The sequence below is a fragment of the Cyphellophora europaea genome, assembly GCF_000365145.1.
Source record: "Cyphellophora europaea CBS 101466 unplaced genomic scaffold supercont1.3, whole genome shotgun sequence".
Lineage (NCBI taxonomy): Eukaryota > Fungi > Ascomycota > Eurotiomycetes > Chaetothyriales > Cyphellophoraceae > Cyphellophora > Cyphellophora europaea.
Window position 1 is genome coordinate 2,504,052 of NW_008481809.1, and position 19,909 is coordinate 2,523,960.

At 54.4% G+C, this 19,909-nt stretch overlaps 4 protein-coding genes across 4 annotated transcripts; 2 read left to right on the forward strand and 2 right to left on the reverse strand.

Annotated features, from left to right (window-relative positions):
- Nucleotides 1–1,963: 1,963 nt before the first annotated feature.
- Nucleotides 1,964–2,977, reverse strand: HMPREF1541_03872 (uncharacterized protein; the record flags this gene model as incomplete). Its single annotated transcript, XM_008718220.1, has 1 exon — nucleotides 1,964–2,977. The coding sequence occupies one exon, from the start codon at nucleotides 2,975–2,977 to the stop codon at nucleotides 1,964–1,966; it is 1,014 nt and encodes a 337-aa protein (XP_008716442.1).
- Nucleotides 2,978–6,616: 3,639 nt separating this feature from the next.
- Nucleotides 6,617–7,317, reverse strand: HMPREF1541_03873 (uncharacterized protein; the record flags this gene model as incomplete). Its single annotated transcript, XM_008718221.1, has 2 exons — nucleotides 6,617–7,088; nucleotides 7,136–7,317. The coding sequence occupies 2 exons, from the start codon at nucleotides 7,315–7,317 to the stop codon at nucleotides 6,617–6,619; spliced, it is 654 nt and encodes a 217-aa protein (XP_008716443.1).
- An 825-nt stretch (nucleotides 7,318–8,142) lies between these two features.
- Nucleotides 8,143–9,291, forward strand: HMPREF1541_03874 (uncharacterized protein; the record flags this gene model as incomplete). The annotated part of the gene is made up of 1 exon (XM_008718222.1): nucleotides 8,143–9,291. The coding sequence occupies one exon, from the start codon at nucleotides 8,143–8,145 to the stop codon at nucleotides 9,289–9,291; it is 1,149 nt and encodes a 382-aa protein (XP_008716444.1).
- Nucleotides 9,292–10,937: 1,646 nt separating this feature from the next.
- HMPREF1541_03875 (uncharacterized protein) lies at nucleotides 10,938–16,380 on the forward strand (the record flags this gene model as incomplete). Its single annotated transcript, XM_008718223.1, has 2 exons — nucleotides 10,938–11,154; nucleotides 11,207–16,380. 2 exons carry the CDS (start codon nucleotides 10,938–10,940, stop codon nucleotides 16,378–16,380), a joined length of 5,391 nt encoding a protein of 1,796 aa, XP_008716445.1.
- Nucleotides 16,381–19,909: the final 3,529 nt, after the last annotated feature.

The following is a 19,909-nucleotide window of genomic DNA, read 5'->3' on the forward strand; positions in this document are numbered from 1 at the left end:
TTGAAGAATTGATAGCCACAAAGGATTGCTGTCGCTTTTATTCAGCTGTGTCGAGGGCTTCTCCCGTAGGCTGGTTAAATGAGGTATAGAAAGCGTAAGGCCTGGGCCAGGGTCGGGGCCGCCGCCAGATGTGACCGGCGTTGAGGGATCGGCGGTTTGATGTTGCTCGAACTCGGGGAAGATGAATATTGGCCCATGTACTGCAATGTAAGCCGTCGAACGGCCCCAGCTCAAGCATCGGAACCACAGGCATTCTGGAGCCTGTTGCTATGGAGTCTGCGTAGTCATTTTCGCTTCTCCCAGTGAGGAAGATGTTGATGGTCTAATCCCCAACCAATTCCCAGCGGACGGATGACGGCTCGCTCTGTAGGGACTACTTTGTCAGGTACGGAGTAATACGTTGTTCGAGCGCATACAGGAACGCAGCCAGAAGCAGTCGACGACATCATGCTGCAGCGATACTAACCGTGTCGCGCAGATCTCCGCGTCATTATCGAGATGCTATTAGCAAAGATCGAGTATCCGTGTACTTGCTTTAGCTACAGTAGTGTCTGCAGGGTATTCTGGAAAAGCATATTCGCATATCTGGTCCAGCTGGTCAGGGGGTGGCAAGTCTTGGCCAGCGGGAGGTCGGTGGGACTCGGTGAATTAGATGTGGTCAAGCTCAATACGCAAGCCGCTTGCGTAGTGCCTCTCGAAGGAACTTCAGGTATCCAGTATGGTGCTGTATCATGCTAGATGACGCGATGGAAACGATATCCGGATGGAGGGGCTAGGATGTTCAAATGTGGGACGAAGGGGTGGCAGCGGCAGAACGGGAGTACTGAATAGGTGCCACCTTTTGCTTGGAAGCACGTACGGCAGAGGGGGGCCGTCGAAGCCAATGATTTGAGAAGGGAGGATGTACAGCCGCTGGTGCTTGCCCTACCGGCTGCTGCCCCGCCTTGCCTGTTGAAGGCAATTGCTACTCTACGGTCTGCCGTAGCTGGAGCGCCTGCTCGAGTATTGGGTCATTCAGCAGCACAAGCTCACGACCTGCCGCAGTTCTATCACCGGTGGCAAGTTCCGCTCATGTCAATTCGTTGAAGAATTCTGCAGCCTGGAACAGCGCAATCGAGCAAAGGGGACAACAATTCCGAACGGGCATGGCAGCCGCAGGATGAAAGAGCCGTGCCAATGAGAGCCCCTCTTCTCGAGGCTTGAGCTGTGTCAGCCAGGCAGTGAAAGCGCCGATCACAGACCTGCATGGCCATCCTCTGTGGCGTCCAAAAGGTTTGCGACCGATTTCTACCCCTTGCACGAATATATTATCAAATTGTCAAGTGCAAGCTGACAACAACCGGAAAAGCAAGGCAGACGTGCATGAAGGGAAAATGGTTGGTAAATCATTATGTACATTTCATTCGTTCTGCTTGGAAACCGTCTGAGTACAGACTTTGAGTGCTCCTCGTCAAACCTCCAGACTCTCGCTTACCAAGTACGCTTTCATGGTGCCGAGGCCTCACCTGCCTTTTTCGAGGCAGCGCCACCGCATGGCACCGGAAGCTCGAGAGACTTCTACTGTGCCCCTCTTTCGGCAGCCACATCTCTCCAGCAGCAGCCCCGCTTTGCCAGCTACTTGAAGTCCCCTCAGCGAAGCTGACAGTAGTAATTCCGATCTGTAGCCAGAGTTCCCTAATCCTTGCCGCACATGTCAATGCTTCTGCAGCTGGAGCGAAGGGAGCTGAGCGCCCACGCTCGTCTCTTCGAAGACATGCCCGACAGATGACTCACGGGCACTGGGGCGCTGGGCCGCAGTGCTGGAAGCCGGTCTGTACACGGAGCCAAAGATGTAATGATACTTTTTGACGAGAAGCACTCATTTGAGCGTGCTCAGGGGACGCTGTAGTGCGCCATATGTAGAAAGTAATAGCAATAGCTAGTCCGTGTTTCTGTAGACCAGATTTGGGGTGACTGAACGCGCTCAATCGGTCTGCATAGGTGTATGGACCTCAAAATCGGCTGTCCGATCAAAATCTGGGAGGGGAGGGTTGAGCAGAGCGGGGTCATGGTCAAAATAGCTCTCACTCATCATAGGCGCCTGGCTGATAGGCGGCACACCATCCATTGCCATCTGAGAGTAGTCGCCGTAGTTGCCTCCTCCCAGAGAAGACATCTGGCCGGCAAGAAACTCATTGCTGAGTTGGCTAAGATGACTTTGGATCTCGTCGGGAGATTTGCAACCTTTGCAGTTGGCGTGTGCGAGTAGCATGGCATTCATCTGTTGAATTTCCTCCTTCATGTGCATGATTTGATCTTTCAGGAAAGCATTATGGACCGCTTTATCGTGCGAGTCTCGCTGTAGTTGCTCGGTTTTCTCTTTCTTGTTGATGCGGCATTTGGCTGCAGCAAGGCGATTCTTCTCAAGAGAAGCTTTGCGCTTTGTGTCGTCCGGCCCGTTGTACTCCTCAGTGTTGGCAGAAGCTTTGCGAGTGCTTTTCCGCTTGCGACCTGAAGGCGTGGGTGCTGGTGCATCGCACTCTTTAAGTTGTGCTTTCGATGAGCGTTTTCTCCGCGCTGGTACAGAGCTAGACTTGGGCGACGCAGATGCTGAGTTGAGCATCGTCCGAGAACCGCTACCTGTCGAGTTTGTTCGAGGGGGGGTGACCTGGCCATAGCGCGAAATTGAAATCGCAGTGTTGGGCAGATTCTGTGTAATGAGCTTGTCAATACTGTATCCGTGTTGTGAGTTCTTGAGATCGTCTTCGCGCTCGAAGCCGGGCCAGCCGCCCAAAGACAGGTCGGGAGGGCTGTAGCTTTGATCGATTTTAGGGAACGCAGATGTCTTCTGCTCGGGAGGATCGAACCCGAATTCATCTTCCTCGGTGGGTCCGTACGAGTTGAAGAGGCCCTCTCGGAGAGTGTAGCCGTCCAGATCTGTGACGCTGGCAGCGGAAGAGGGGGGACCGGATGTGGAAAACCCGGCGACGGAATTCATGGTGACTAAATGCGTTGTTGACGTGCTTGCGGTTCACTTGAATATGCCTTTAACCTGGCGAAACCCAAGGTCAAGTGAGCAGGCGAGAGGTAGTAAACACGCCAGGCTGTCCGTAGAGAGCCAGCGGGGTTGCAGAGTGATCCGGAATAAACGGAAGCGTGAAGGGTAGGAAAGAAGAGGTCGAAGAGTTGACCGCTTGTCTCGGAATGTGAGGGTGCAAATAAAAAGCACAAGCTCGAAGGGAGGGGCAGGCGCCGCAGAAGTGGTAGAATTGCCACCAATCCGATCGACACTGCCTGGATCGGCCTCAGAAGGTTCGCGAAACTGCTGCTGCAACGGGGCTGCCGGTGAAACTAGTTCCGCGTTGAGTCCGTTTGTAGACGGGGGATAACTCGTGTCTACAATCGAGGATGGCGTCTGGTCACTAGGTGCAACCGCAGTGTAGATGTAATTGCGTATAGTGTACAATGGAAGAGCTTGGGCGAACAATTTGGGGGAGAGGGGCAAAAACTATCAACAAAGAAATACCGCGACTCTTGTACCTAATTTCTACGTTCCATGGAGCCATCTGCCTACGGACGGAGCCACCAGACAACAGCCACAAATGAGGAGCATTGGAATGGACGGAAGCTGAGGCGTTGCAAAGAAAGTTGGAAGCTGGTGCCCATCCATCGAGATCCCATATCCTTAGACGCTCGATTTGAGCTGGGGTCCAATCGCCTTGGCTGCTCCGCCAGCTCCAGCGCATCAAACACGACTACGCCCCGATCGGTTTTGTATTTGCGCTTTCCCTAGTAACTGAACAATCACACCAACTTGCCGCTGTTCTGTCCCGGCTGACAGTGGTTTTCAGCACCGCTTTCACCGCGTGACCCCTGTTGTCCGCCACACTTCTCCCTGAAATCCCAGGAGTCTGTTTTGGTGGAGGCCTGCTCCTGCATACCCCTCCTAGGCGTCTCCAGGTGCCAGACAACAGCATACCATCTCCATCACCAATTTCGCCCGGCATGACCCAGTATTGCTTTCTTCAGGATCATCACTCGTAGTGCTATTTCTAGTTCTTTTAAGCAACCACTTCCCCCGGACTGGCTGCCACACTAATTGGGTGCATCATGTTCGCGAGATTGAGCAGCTGAGCATTGAGCAGGAGGGGCAGCTGTCAGCGCGAGGCTAATATCATCGACATCGGCGATCTAGCAAGTGCTTTAGTCACGCTAAAGGTGATAGTCAAGGTCTAACCCCTTCCACGCCATGGGAAAATCGAAAATGCCATACGATCGAACGCTGGTCCCTCTGTGATGGATCTCGCCTCCGAGCCAATCAAACCCTCATGGGGAGGACGAAGAATTTTATGTCGTTGATCGCACAGCGTTATTGTCGATGCCTGTGACGTACGGATAATTGTCCTAGACCTCGACTCCGCCTCATACGGCACTCTTCTTCCGTTCGGCTCTTTCGTATCGTACCAGGAACAGTCAGTCCCGGAACTTGTCTAAGGCAGGGATTGGTTTTCCGTTTCCGCACTTGGCCTTCCCAGGCGACATCTGGAAGCTTCCACAAATATGAGTTCCGGTGATTCTACTCGGGTATGGACTCCATCATGCATCAATCTTGCACACCCAGCGCCTGCTGATGATCGCGTCACATGGCCCATATCGTACTTGTCCTGCTCCAAGAGTGTCGCTGTTCCAGAGACTGACGAGACGCCGGAGAACACCAAGCGCAACGGCAGATGTCATCGTGCAGTGGCAAAACATCATGCCCTGATTTCCACCTCAGCCTTACGTAGCACGTGTCCCTGCTGCTTGCAGGGAACCTGATTCCGCCTCAAGCCTCAGTATCAAGCCACACTTGTCGCCTCGTCAGGCGGGGCAGGACGTCACGACTGGATCTGACTGGCGTAGTGCGCTGGGGTCATTGCATCCCAGTCCGCCATGTGCATGTAGCTTCTGCTAATGCCCATTGCGAAGGTCGTGAGATCCGTCAGGGCTAGCGCGGTGGAAGCTTGACTGTTGACCCTTTGGATGTGGTGTCGATGGCTGCTGACCAATTCCATGGGTCAAAGCCGTTTCTTGCCTGGCATAGTCGTACAGAAACTCGCTCCTAAGCTTGCTGCGAGTACGACCGCACAGGCTGGACAAGGCGCCCAAGAAGGATTTCCTTTGGATTGCCACTACCGGTCGGACCTCAGAGTCTAGTGTTCCTGTTCTAACGACAGGTTTTTGTGGAACAGCACTCTTGGACCCCAAAGCACAAAGTACATCAACGTCTCCGTTGATGACTACTGCTCCGGAGCTTGCCAGTCTTGAGCGGCTCATGACGTTTCTTGCCTTAGGCCCAGTCTTATGACACTCGTCCGCCTGGACTTTTCGACGGTACAGGCTGCGCCCCTGGAAACCCCTTCCGGTCCTTCTGTATACTATACCTCTAAAATGGACTCCAGATCGGGTCAGCCCTTCGGTTCCGCATCTAATGGTCAGTCCAGGCGCCGTGACCTATTTCAGACAGGGGGATGCGTTCCCTAGCACCGCTACTAACACTGTTACTACATCATCCTTGTTCTTGCGAATTATTAGTGCCGCCTACTAGGCTTCCTCCAAATCAAGAGGCAAAAGTCTCCTTCCTAACCACGCGGCGACATTCCCTGCCGTTCCTTTGAGTCTGATCATCATCTGAGTCACCCTTCAAGATGACCTGACGGTCCTCCTCCACCAACGCTGCTCCACAGATCCGGCACAACGCATTGTGAGTGCAATGCCTAACTGAAGAAGTCGAGACACAGATACCCAAGCCATGGATGTACCGCCTGGGGAGCTATACCGCTCAATCAATGAAGAAACAAAGACGGCGTAACACAACGTGTTACGTGCGTATCGTGGAAACTGCCGTCACGCTCTGCTCACGCGTCTTTTCTATGCGGATGGAGCGCAGAAGTCCGCGAGCAGCAGACTGAGGCTACGTAGCTATGGCAAAGCCCTGACACCTGTCGGTCAGACTTTAAATACTGCAAAAGTGAGAGGAGGTGAATCTGGCTACAAATGACGCCAATTATTTGGCCCCGTTGGCACGAGCTATCAGACGTGACAGCCGCATCGGAAAGGAAGCAACTTGCAACAGTAGGCCAGTCGAACCGGCATATGAGTGCGCGTCAAGATCCACCGTCCAGTTGGCATTGACGTTGAGGACGAGCAGACTCCGGAAGAAGGGCGAGAGGCACAGATCGATGTCGTAGACCTGACAATCGCAAGACTGAATCTCATCATAGCCGCAAGAAGATGTACTGCGTAAGTGTGGGAACAATCTTGCCAGCCCTGAAACTCCCGTCGAGGCACGCTCCAATGTCTCGACTATTTCATGACACAGCCTCTCAGGCAAGGGCACCACCAAATCCAAAACTCAATCAACCCCGCTTCATGATTGACGTCTGGCCTCTCGAAGATCGAGAAGCGCTCCCTTCGGATTTTTTTCTGTCGCAGCCCCCGGAAGCCTACTTTTCGCGTACAGACCTCGGCACGCCGTGGGCGCATTGATGTCCCGACAACGTGAACTTACCGCAGCTCCTGATGCGAATACAGCAGCGGGAAAACATCTTCGCTAACCATCCGTACCTGCGCTGCCGACTGTTTGGGTCCTGCAACATTAGAGGTCCACAATTCTCTGCCAACGGTCTCTGGCCTCCTGCTCCCGACGAGCCTTTGCCTCCATGTCAACTTCTTCCACCAGCGTGCCGTCCGCAATCGCTCGTGCTTTTTTCTTGTGATAGAAATGGACCTTGGTGGCCATCGCCGCATGGATCGCGTAGAAGACACCGCTTAACAATTGTAACGCCACCATGACGTCCCACGTCGTCTGCATAGAAACGGTCGGGCATTCGTTCCTGTGCAGTTCCGATACATGGCGGTGGTTTGCGGCGTCATTGAGGGCTGACTTGCTGAAGCACCCTGAAGCCAGGTACACGATCGAAGAGACCAGATAAATAATGGAGAGAGGAATCGAAAAGCAGATGGCCATTTTGGGAACGTTAGATCGGGCGAGGATGTGGAGATGGGCGGAAGGGATGGCGTTGAAAAAGGATAAGCCAGGAACAATAAGGGTCTGGATAACGCCGCCACTGTGCTCGTCAGTCGTATATTCAATCAGAGAGCAGTCATCCCGTACAAGGTCAGATCAGTGTCCTTGTCCACGATGATGAGAACACCCAGCACAATCTGAATGATGCTGAGCACGAGCAAGCTCAGTACAAGTGGCGCCGCATAGCCAGTCCATCGTGATGCTTGAGCCCAGCGATTGTCGCCCTTCAGCGATGCATCAGTGAAGTCGAACCAACGACCTGCCCCCATAGCGCAATCTCGGTGTTAAGATATCTGCCAAAGGTCGTGTGCCTTGCGATCCGAGTGCTTGCCAGTCAAGCTGTGAGTACGGTCGAAGACATCAGAACTAAGAACCCATCGTGCTTATCAAAGGAATGTGTTGACGTTGCATCTGAATTTTGGAGACCCTGTACGGAACAGCCGCCCCCAGAAAACGTAACGAGGTCTGCGGGGTGTGGGAGCCTGGGAGGGCGGCTGTTGGTCCACAGGCTGTCCCGTAGCTCCATCATTGCCTGTCCAGCAGGGGTCGCGCGTTAATCATGGCGAGAAGAGCACCAAACACGGCGAATGACGTGCCTTCTGTTGCCGCATCTTCCGGGATATTGGAGGCCTTGTCGCACTCTCCCCTTTCCAACAGCGCAAGTATAGGTGGTCTGATCGTAGATGAGTGGGCAGAGGGAAATGTCTAGGTAGCGAGATCCGATACTCTTCGGCTAAGATTGCTTAACTAACGCTTGATGGGGCTTGTATGAGCTTAGCACCCGGTGCCCGTGCGGAAGTCGTGGGCGTGCAACTCCAACACCAAGTTTCGCAAATTTCTCTCTCTTGTAGAAAGATATGCTTATGTTTCAAGACTTCCTGCCCAGCTTCAGCTCTGACGCTGCGATAGAATGGCTACTGCTAGCAGTTCACTCCCACTTACCAGGACCCAGATGTGGAAGCTATGATGTAGCTCGGATCTAGCACTGCTTATCTCCGAGACAAAGAACTTTTTGCGCCTGCGATTCGGCTTCACATGCATTCGAGCCGTTGGAACGAGATGACCTGCGAGCAGAGATACACACCTACATCGCCATGAAGCTCGACACGAAAGCTCTGCGATACCTTAATCCTTCAGACTGGCGAGTCCTCACTGCTGTGGAAACTGGCAGTCGCAATCACGAAGTCGTTCCTACCACACTGATTGCGTCTCTCTCTAAAACTTCTGTGGGCGACGTGCAACGAAGCATCTCGCTTCTCGCAAAGGCCAACCTGATATCAAAAGTTAAAAATGCAAAATACGATGGTTACCGGCTGACATACGGTGGCCTCGACTATCTGGCCCTGCACTCTTTGCAGAAAGGTAACGCAGTCTACAGCGTGGGCAACCAGATTGGCGTAGGAAAAGAGAGTGACATCTTCGTGGTGAGTGACGACAAAGGCGAGCAGCGGGTACTCAAAATCCACCGGCTGGGGCGGGTCAGTTTCAAGAAAGGGGTGCGCAACAAGCGTGACTATGCTCGAACCAAGACACAGAAAGAGCGCGGCGCAGGCAGTTGGATGTACATGAGTCGGTTGGCAGCAGTCAAGGAGCACGCTTTCATGTCTGCTTTACACGAAGCAGGTGTAAGCGTCCCCTCGCCGCTCGGTCAGAACAGACATCACATTGTGATGAGCCTGATCGACGGTTTCCCCTTGCGTCAGATCGATAGCGTCCCGGACCCGGCGGGGCTGTATGCTGAGCTGATCGAGATGTTGGTCAGTTTAGCGATACTAGGTCTGATTCACGGCGACTTCAACGAGTTCAACATTATGATCAGGGAAGAGCAGGACAGCCCAGACGCTAAGGAGGTGAAACTTGTGCCAGTTCTCATCGACTTCCCGCAGATGGTCAGTGTTGATCACGTCAACGCGGAGATGTACTTCGATCGCGATGTTCAGTGCGTCAAACGATTCTTCGAGCGGCGTTTCGGCTTCGTGAGCGAAGAGCCTGGGCCATTCTTCAGCGAGATCAAGAAAAAGGTCGGCAGCGATAACACTAGGCGACTAGACATACAAGTGGAGGCGTCAGGGTTCTCGAGGAAAATGGCGAAAGAGCTGGAGGCATACATGCACGAGCATGGTGTCGATGGAGATACCAAGGACGGCGACGAAGAATCGAGGGGTTCGAGCGCGGAGGACAGCGACCCTCCTAGCGAAACCGAAGTGAACAGCCGACCTGAAGCGGGGGATGTCGCGCCTTGATGTGCTGCCTACTAGGGCGACCAAACAGGGCGAAGAAGGAGTCGATAGTCGAAGCATATACAAGACCGAGCAGGCTTGGCAGTGACAACCGGATCTCTATGCACATCGCTAGAGGTCGCTCGGATGCGACATGTCGGCCGGAGCATTTGCAGATGCATATGCAGGTGACCAAATCCCCGAGCAAAGAGCAGGTGGCCTATACTCCGTACCAGACCAGCTCCCGTGGGATCTACTTCGAGTCATTGACCCATGATTCGCTTCTGGTGCTGTCAGCAGGGACATGAAGACGGGATCGGCCAAAGTATCTTTACTACTCAGCGTTTTAAAGTCTGGAGCATACCAAACGGACATTTTACCCGCCGATGCAGGCGGAAGAGAACGACTGTGCATGAATAGCGCTGCTCGGCTAGGCGGGGCAGAGGCAAGCGAGGCTCTGGCTTGTGAGCAGCTGTTTCAGAAAAAAGGGTACGGACTGCACCGGGGTGACGGGCAGGTTTTGTCGAGGACATGTCTGAACTCGGAGTAGGCAGTATCAACAGAGAGGGGGGGTCCGATGCTCTATTACCAGCATGATCCTGCAGGCCGCTTGAGCAATTGTTATTTGTTCGGCTGACTGCTCGGTTTAGAGTTGGTTGATAGGGGTATAGAGTATGCAGTAGAGACGAGAGCAGATCTTATCATCAAAGTCTACCACATCCGGCGTGCAGTAGTCCGTGAAAGTGCATGGCGCAATAAATAACCTCAGCGTCAGCTGTTTGAGGGCTGGTCGAAGCATCTTCTCGTAAAGCAAGTCCTGGAGAAGCGGCCCGCGGATCACCATCTGCGCATGCTTTTGGAAGCTGATGTGTACGGATTACCCCGTACGACAGTACTACAAGTACTCAGTGCGGAGTACTTGTACCCAGCACACTTCGAGTCGCGACGACGGACGATGCGCGAGTGGTAAAACGAAAGCCGCAAGCAGTAAAGCGTAAGGGGATTTCAGGGCAGGGTTCGGGTCGGTAGAGTGCCAGCCGGCCAATTGGTACCTCGTCCCCTGCAGTAGGGCAGCTCCAATTCGTCAAGCGCCCCAAAATTGAGGCGGTCCAAGCTTCCAAAGCAGTTTAGGTCGGCGCCCAGACGCGCTTTGCACAGCGTTGCTCCGTTTGGGCCTTAGACCTTGCCTGGAGATTGCCCTCCACTTGACTCAAGGTTCGCCGGCAGTGCCAACCACGAGCGCAGCCAGTCTCGGGCCCTGCTGCGATTGCCTTCATATCCCCTGAATGCTCCAGCGGGTAAATTCTTCGGATTGATTCTACCTGTCGTTGTCCATTGCCTCGTACTTTGTTACATTCCTCCAGCGCAAGCACCAGCGCAATCGGCGTTGAGGGAACATAGTGGTATCCCGGTCACCACGGCCGGATCCTTCGCGCTCTGAATCTAGTCTCACTGCAACACCACTGCTATTGGCCCGCCTCGCAATCGCTCCTGCGACCCCTTTTGCGACAACATCTTTGGCCCGAACTGCGGTTGCCGACCAACAAGACGCGTTCCGTCCATGCCACCCCTAAGATACTGCTCTTCTTCGATTCTCTCACAAGCCTAGCCTACGCCATCACCACCTTGAGGCCTCGACCTTCAACATCTCCCTTGCGGGATCCCGCAACATGATGGTCGCATCCCCTCCTGGGTCGCCGGACGCCGTCACCCGTTCACGACCGCAGTCGATGTATGGTGCTTCCTCACCCGATGGACCTCTATCCAAACAACGCCCTCAGAGTGCCATGATGCGCCCACCTCGAAGTTACAGCCGCATGAGCCAAAGCAGTAAGCAGAATGCCAGCAGATTGTCGGATGAAGATAGCAATACGTCTGTCAAAGTTGGTGAGTTTTAGCGCTTCGACCTTACCGAAGTCTATACTGACAGCCATCGCAGCCGTTCGTGTCCGACCTCCGCTCGGTCCTACTGACCCCGGCTTCGACCTGATCCCCCAACGTTTCCAGAAATCTATGGTCCAGGTGACTACGCCCACGAGTCTCGGTGTCGATTCGCCGCAAGGCCGCAAGCTCTTCATCTTCGATCGCGTATTCGGCGAGGACACTACTCAGAAAGGCGTCTGGGAATACCTACAAGACAGTGTCGAGTCGTTTCTTCAAGGGTACAATGTCTCAATTCTCGCATACGGCCAATCTGGATCGGGCAAAAGCCACACAATGGGCACGTCAGGCCCCTCAGATCAGCGCGACGTTGCCACGAGGGGTGTCATTCCCCGCGCCGCGCAGCACATGTTTGATACTCTGGGAGGAAATCGGCCGGCCCACAGCAGGACGAACTCAGGTATCACAGGTCTCAAGGCTCCTAATCGCTACTCGGTGAGTAGTCTCAATCACGTCCTCCAGGGCTCCAAGAATGGGCCCGATCAGGACTGGGAGATGACGGTGACATATGTGGAAATCTACAACGAGCAGCCCCGCGATCTACTGCTCCCAGAAGCCACACCACTTTATGAGCGCCCAAACGTCCAGATTCGTGAAGATCCCCGTGGCCGCATCTTCGTGGAAGGCCTCAAGTCTGTCAGAGTCAACTCCATTGATGAGCTCATGGGTGTCCTCAACCACGGTTCCACCATCAGACAAACAGATGCGACCGCTATCAACGCGCGCTCGTCAAGATCTCACGCTGTGTTCACTATCAACCTCCGGAGAAGCAAGCTCCAGTCAGCCCCAACTGCTCCCAAGGACAAGCGAATGTCTATGCCCATCGATGCCCTCACGAATGCCGACGGGCCCGTCATCACAGTCGAGAGCAAGCTGCACTTTGTCGATCTGGCTGGAAGCGAGCGTCTCAAGAATACGCAAGCGACTGGTGATCGTGCCAGGGAAGGTATCTCTATCAACGCTGGACTTGCCAGCCTGGGGAAGGTCATTTCCCAGCTCTCAACGCGATCTGCTGGCATGCATGTTTCTTACAGAGACTCTAAATTGACCCGTATGCTTCAGGATTCGCTGGGTGGCAACGCCATCACCTACATGATTGCCTGTGTTACTCCAGCTGAATTCCATCTCAGCGAGACTCTCAACACTGTCCAGTACGCGCAGCGTGCTCGGAATATTCAGAGCAAGCCCAAGATCCAGCAGGTCAACGATGACAGCGACAAGCAAGCTGTGATTGATCGACTCCGTACTGAGGTTGCCTTTTTAAGGCAACAAATTCGCAGCGCCGAGACTGGTGAGCGCCGTCCTGCTGCTGTTCTTGAACGTTTGGATCGTCCCAGCGAGAGAGAGTCAGATCTGCAGAATCAATTGCTAGACGTACAAGAGAGCTACACGTCGTTGAGTCAGCGACATGCGAAGCTCATTTCAGAGCTAGCGAAATCTGGTGGAGACGTCAACGAACTCAACTCAGTTACCGGCGAGAGCGCAATCTCGAGACTCAAGCGGTCACAGGCTCAACAGCAGCAAATCGAGCAAATGGTCCTCGAATATGAAAAGACCATCCAAACTATGGAAGCGAATCTCTCCACGACCAGATCGCACCTGTCCACTACAGAAAGCACCCTGCTCGAGAAAGAGACCAAATGTGCCTATGCCGAGACGATGAATCACCAGCTCACCACTCGCGTACAGAAACTTATGGATCGCGAGGGCAATATGGAGCAGTATGTCCATGACCTCGAGGCCAGACTTGAGGATCAGAGCTCTGGAAGCGAGAAGAGCGACGCCATTCTGGCTGACCTCCGCAAAGAGATGGCCAGAATCCGAGAGAGCGAGAGCAATGCTGAAGACTACATTTGCACTCTCGAGGAGCGTCTAGCTGAGGCCGACCAAGACATGGACATCATGCAGCGTGAGGTCGAGCGACTCGAGCATCTGGTCGACCGACAACGCAGCCTTGGCAAGCTTGACAACCTTCTTTACGAGCTCGATCATGTTCAGCGCAATGACACTAAGAATTCGAAGCAGAAGCATGTCCGCGCCAAGTCAGGTAGACCGGAGCCATTGACACCGAACGGAGTGCACAAGATGGAGCGAGACACAGTGGTCGAAGGTGCCGAAGAAGTCGAGCTCCCAGAAGAGGACAAGGATGATTTGCAGGAGCCGCAGGAGCCGAGTGTCCAAGAACAGCCGGCAGAGCAACGACCTGAGGCGGAGACTGACAAGCAGGGATTGGAGCAGCTTGAGAAGGCTACCGCACTATCGCCGCCTCGATCCTCTGATGCAGATGAGCTGCTTCCTAGCCCCGCTCAGGAAAAGTTCGTCGCTGAGAAGTTCGAATCTTTGAGCCATGAGCTCTTCGACCTGCGTATCGAGCACGAGTCTACCGTCAACCAGCTGGAGCTGATGTCTGCCAAGTATCAAGAAGCTCTCCGTGCTCTCGCTGAGATGCAGCAAGATTCCATGGACGAGGCCCGGCACGCACCCCAACAAGACCCCGACAACAGTCCCATGCCGGACGCTCACCCGGCAACTTTTTTAGAAGACGCAAGAATACAGGACAGCCGAAATGGCGGACACTTGTCATCTTCGCGTTCGCTCTCTTCGGAATTGTCCTTGGCTGGGGAGTCGCATACATCAGCAGACACCGACATCACTCCCGTCTCTAAGCAGCAACCGTCCGGAGAAGTTGCCTCCAAGGAGATCGAGCGACTTCAGAGTCTTCTGGCTGAGCACGAGCGTGAGAAAAGTGCGGTTGTGGAGCAGTACAGCGCTCTCGAAGCCGAGCACAAGGATGCTCTCAGCACAGTCGAGAAGCTCAAGACGGAAGTCAGCAAGGCTACTCGCCCAGGCTCGCCTAGCCCGAGCACTATGCATCCTGGCGTACTCAGACGCATGACTTCGCTACCAAATTCAGGCGTCGATCGTGGTCAGCGATCTATCGTCTCCCTTCGTACCATTTTGGCGGAGGAGTTGGACGACAAGCCCGATCGACTGGAGGCTCTTGAGGTGCACCTGACCTCCGCAGGCCACGAGCTCCAGACGCGCAAAGATCGGATTGATGCCCTGGAGGCCGACGTCAAGAACGCTAAGCGGGAGATGGACATGAAGACGACCATCATCTCAGGTCTCACGCGCGAACGCAACAGCATGAAGGCTGGGTCTCCGGTCGACCTGTCCATGGTGTCTCAGATGCGTGATCAGCTGATTCAGAAGGAGACCGAGCTCAAGTCGCTGCATGAAAGCTACTATAAGAGGGAGCAGGAACTGCAGGACGAATTGCGCAATTTGCAAACCGAGCGCTCTAGTCAGCAATCTCCTTCCGTGCCGCAGGAATCCAGTGAGACGCAAGACCGTATCAAAGGCCTCGAGATGCAGCTGGAGGATATTACTACCAAGCACGACGCAGCAAAAGGCTTGGCTGATGAGTCTGCTCGACAACTCGCAGTCACCAAAGCCGAGCTCAGCACGGCGCTAGCTTCGGTTGAGACTATCAAAGCTTCACACCGGGGAGTCGACGGTGCTTCGCCCGAGCCTGAAGCCGCCGCCAGCGCTTTCAAGGAGGAGCGGGAGAATTATGAGCAACTTGTCCAGGGACTCAGAGATGCGCTTGATGAACAGCAATCGTTGACCACATCCCAGAAGGAGAAAATTGCCGAACTTGTCGAGCTGCACACTCAGATGAGCAAGGATGCTGCCGCCCTGTCCCAGCAACTCAAGTCAAGCGACGCACAAGTCGCGAGCTTGAAGCCTCGTATTGGTGAGCTGGAGACTGAGCTCAAGGAGGCCAAGTCAGCTGTCGAGTTCCACAAGCATGGACTTAAGTCGCTCCACGATGCTCACGCCAACGAGATCGAGGAAATGAAGCTGTCCCATGCCGGCCAACTCGCAACTTACGATGACACGATTGCCGAGTTAAATGCCAAGCACGACAAGCTTAACAGGTCATACAGTGACGATGTCTCTGGCAGCAGAGATATCCTCGACAGTGTGGTGCGGGATGCACAGAAAGCTCTGGGTCATCCCACCACTGCTGATATGCTTGCCAACCACATTCAGGATCTGGCTGAGGAGAAGGCAGCAATCGCGGCGAGCGTTAAACGTCTTCAAGGTACCAACTTGGAGCTCGAACGCCAACTAACCGGCCGTCAGAACCTGCAAGAGCTCGAGGCGGAGATCGAGGCGCTGAACACCAAGGTGGCCAATTACCAGGATACTATTCGCAACCTGGCCAACGAAGTGGGTAACCACGAAGAGGCCAGCCGTGAGAAAGACATTTTGATCAAGAAGCATGAAGCTGCTATTGATGATCTCAACGAAGAGAAGGTCAAGAAGAACGATCTGATTGAAGAGCTGGAGCAGCAGCTTCAGAACAGCTTCGACCAGCACCATAACCGCGTATCGGTGATCCAGGCCCAAGGCAACCAAGCTCTGGTTGAAGCACAACACCGGATTGCACTGTTGGAGAAAGACTTGGGAGGCGCACAGCGGGCCTCGTACAACGACTCGGACCAAGGGTCACGTACCAACACGATGAAGTCGCAGCGGCCTCAGTCTCCCCCGATTACGGATGCTCAGCAGCGGTCCAATTCGCTGTCTTCTAATCTACGCAAGTCAGCATCGATCGCGTCGCTGCCCTCGCCGCCACCAGCTATTCCCCTTCCTCCACTTCCAACTCTCCCTGGTATCCAGAACGCTGCGGCCAGCAACCCATCACCTCCACAGTCCCGGCATACCTCCAAGGAGGTCACGCTATCGCAGCCTCCGAACTCGGGCACCAAGGACCGGGACTCTGCATCGGCGGAGAAGCTCAAACGTCAGTCGGCGCTCATTGAGGATCAAGAAGGGCGGATCCGAACGATCGAGAAGCACCTGCATGCAGAGAAGCAACTCACGGCGACTCTCGAGGAGGCGCTCGTGGATCTCGAGACGCAATCGAATAAGCTCCGGGCTGATGCCGAGGGGTGGAAGAAGAAGGCTTGGGCAATGGAGGAGGAGATTACTGGGCTCAAGAAAGAGAAGAAGAGCGAGCGACTGAGCGTGCAAGCAGTCGAGGAAGAAGTCAAGAAGCGACGGGAAGCCGAGGCTGCCCGAGCTCAACTGGAAGAGCGGATGAGGTTGCTGACGGTTGGAGACAAGAAGAAGAAGAAGGGTGGTGGACTGAACTGCTTCTAGTTGAAGCAGGATTTCTATTTCTTTTGTGTCTGGCGCCTCGACGAGCATTTGAGCGAGAGAGATGGAATTTTGGACGACCGAGCGTTCTCCTTGCACAGGACTCCCTCTCTTGGGGATTCCGCCAAAGAAAAACACGCTTTTAATGTGGACATGCGATACATAGCTTTCTGGACCGATATTTGGACGGTGAGATGAAGGACTTTTTCTTGAAGACGGAGAATTGGGACTGGGGTTCGCCTGTGATGGCGTAGGATACCTCTCTTTTCAAGACCGAACTTTAGCTTGCCAGAAGCCAGTCGGCCGGAGACTGTACAGTAGATTGGCGCAACGCAGTGCACGCAGCAGGTAGCACGTGTAACTTAATCTGGGCCAGATTCACGAACTTGGGTTCTATCACTTCCTGCTCTTTCAGTCACACGTGCTCGTCCCATGTCTGTTCTGCAGGGCTCGTTTTCGTATAGCTTTCGTGCCGCCCGCCTCGCCAGTCAGCGATCACGTAAGCGTGACAGCGTGACCCCGACCTCCTGCGGGTGGACGCAAGGGCCGTACAACACTTCGAGCAGGTTTGATCTCGACTTCATCCCAGCTCAATGCACTTCTATCATCGATGTGCAAGCATTTAATACATGCAGCTAGAGGTAGATTCTGGGAACTTACGACAACGACGTGACTGCTGTCCCTCGATGTGCATCGCCCCCAATCCAACCAGTCAGATTGTGTTCCGAGATCCGCACAAAGTCTAAGCCAACCGCCACAGTACACACCTGCAGACCTGCAGACCTGCAGAGGGGAAGGACGAAGACCAGTGGCTGCTGCAAGGAAAGTACCTTGGTTCGCGAGTAATTGTTCCCAGCCTGAGTTCTCAAGCTCTTGCCTATCCTTTGCTTTGCTTCCCATCGGTCAGCTTCCCCGCCCTTCTACCTAATCTACTTCGTAGATCTCTAGATCCCACTCCCAGTCGCCAGTCACCAGTCTGCAGATCTGGGAACCATTACTTCCGACGGCAAAGGCTCGTGCGCCCTGCCGTCTCCATTGGATCGGTTTCACCTCCACCCACGATCTCAGCCCCGAGGCAGGATGCGAAATGCATCCTTGCAACGTGCATTTGGCGCGCACAATGACACCCTTCCTCGTCCCAACTCCTCAACCGCATGACAGATGAAGAGAAGCACTGCCCCGTTACCTCGTCTAGCACCTCACAGACACTGGCATGGTAGCTCATCTGACATTCCCTGCAGCCGAATAATTTTCCGAGCAACTACTGGTCCTTTTCCCCGGCTCCTCTGTGGGTGCTCGTAGCTGGCAATCCGGTGTTCCGTTTTACACACTCTGCTTGTCAGGCTCACTTCGTGCTGTGTACGAGTCGTCGAAGCTGAGGAGACAATTGCACGGCGCCGGAACATGCCGCACTTACACGCCAGAGAGAAACCATGACCACACGCCCAGAGGCCAAGTGCAGGCGAGAATCGACTGAACGTTGTATGCAAGCATTGTGCCGAAGGCCAGTAACAGCTTGTTGCCAGGGTTGTGCGGCAAGCCTCAACGCCACTGGCAGCCACTCCTCCCCAACCGAGCACCACTAGTCTTTGCCTAGCATTCACAACGGCCTAGACGCCCAGGCCTTCTCGGCTCTCGATCATCGAGCCGGACGGGGAGAGAAGCCGGAAGAATTCTAGCTCGACTTGGACAAGTATGTTCCCTGTGCTACTAATCATAACCCCTTATTACTCTAAGGATCTCGTATCCCCTTCGATCAGCGTCGAGGATCACTTCACAAAACGCCAATCTCGGACAAGGTACAGGCACTTAGGCTACATCCGTTTGCCCCGTCTATAGGCGTATGCTTAGCGGCAAGCCTTTTATGGAAGATGCAGCAGCTGTCAAGTTCGGCGTTGCCGACGAGAACCGTCAACTTAGACGCAGGAAACCATGCTGTTGCTCTGTCTACGAAAGCCGAGAACTCGAAGGATACTCCATCCTCGCGACCCAGCGATTGCCCATGGAAAAGGAGCATACGGCTTCCATTCAAGACCAGTACCAGCATCCTAGAGCCGTACAAGTCGACAGATGGCGAGAAGGAGCGACCCTTGTCCACGTAACGCAAAGTCCCCATGTTGTCACGCACCCAGATAATCTCGGACGGGTCTTGACGACCTGCCTCATAGCGCTCAGATCGCTGGCCCTTAGGTCAACTCTCACCAGCCCTCCTGCAGCATTGAATTCCATCCTGGCGATCGTCCTACAGCACCAGCCGCTTTGCATGAATACATGTGGTGACTGGACATGTTGGACGGCTTGATATCTCGCCTCCCGTCGGGTGCATCTCAACACCAGACCAATCCCTAAACCAGAATTGGCAGGTGTGGCAGGCGCAGAGGATCACACAATATGGCCTTTCAATACCAGATTGAGGATCGCCCCCACACCATTACCAGTACCGCATTTCGAGCCTTATATGGGTCGCGGTGATTTCAACTCCTTGTCGCCTCCCACATGCACGCCATCGACTGGGCAGAGGAACTTGACAGACGCCATTCGCTCCGAGCGCAGATTCGCCAACTAGCAGCCTGCGTATCTCGCGAGGGCCATCCTGCACCTCATGCGCTCGGTGGGCTTTGTAAGTGCAAAAGTCATACTGAACATCATCGATTTCAGCACGAAAGAGGGGACAAATCAACAGTCACACACCGCTGTGGCAAAGGCCGCGCTCACCGATCAAGACTCAACAGCAAAGGCAACTACACAGTCTGTCTCCACTGCCAGTATCGCTGCTGTGGAAAAAACCATCTGGCATCTATTGCCAAACCACAGGGCCATTCGCCTACCTATGGCAGCCACTGCAAGAAAGGCCGGAAGTACATCTCCAACGAATCACTTTCCGCACCGAAAACCATGGAGAAGCTAGCTACAAGCCCGGACCTCTATCGCCTGATACGAGCCCCCTCAAAGCCTACCCTGCTGCAGCTGCAGGTCCGTGCGCGAAGCCGCCATCGAGCTTTTGGCAGTTCTTCGGTTGAGTTTCCCGTAGAGCGTCTGTCGAACTGGCACAGTCGCAATGCAGCGGTCAGAGTCTAGGCTCATCATACCCGGAACTGAAGCAAATGGGATCATGATACCATGATACCGCACTCCAAGCCGATTGGTGATGTGCAAGTGCTTCTCGGACCATGGCAAACGAAGTCCAACCGGAGCACACCGATCGTTTTATCTGCAACATATGCTGCATCTCGGTCACGACAACCCGGTCTGTACTCCATAGCCTGCCCGCCTAGTCCTGGGAAGGGCACTTGTCAAGCTGCGCAGGTAGCACAAAGTCCCGGGAGCTGCTGTCAAGTCGTCTTGGCGCTATCTGGCCGGATCTCCCACTAGCGGGGGTCGTGTTAGCGATGACCCTAGCGCTGTGGTGCTGTCCGGGGATGGCGTGGGCCAGTTCTTCCTAAGGCTTCTCCATCCGAAAGGTACAGCAACTCATGGGGCGGCAGGCCGAAGTTCCTGCGTCCTCCGCCTCCTCCTCCTCCTCCTCCTCCTC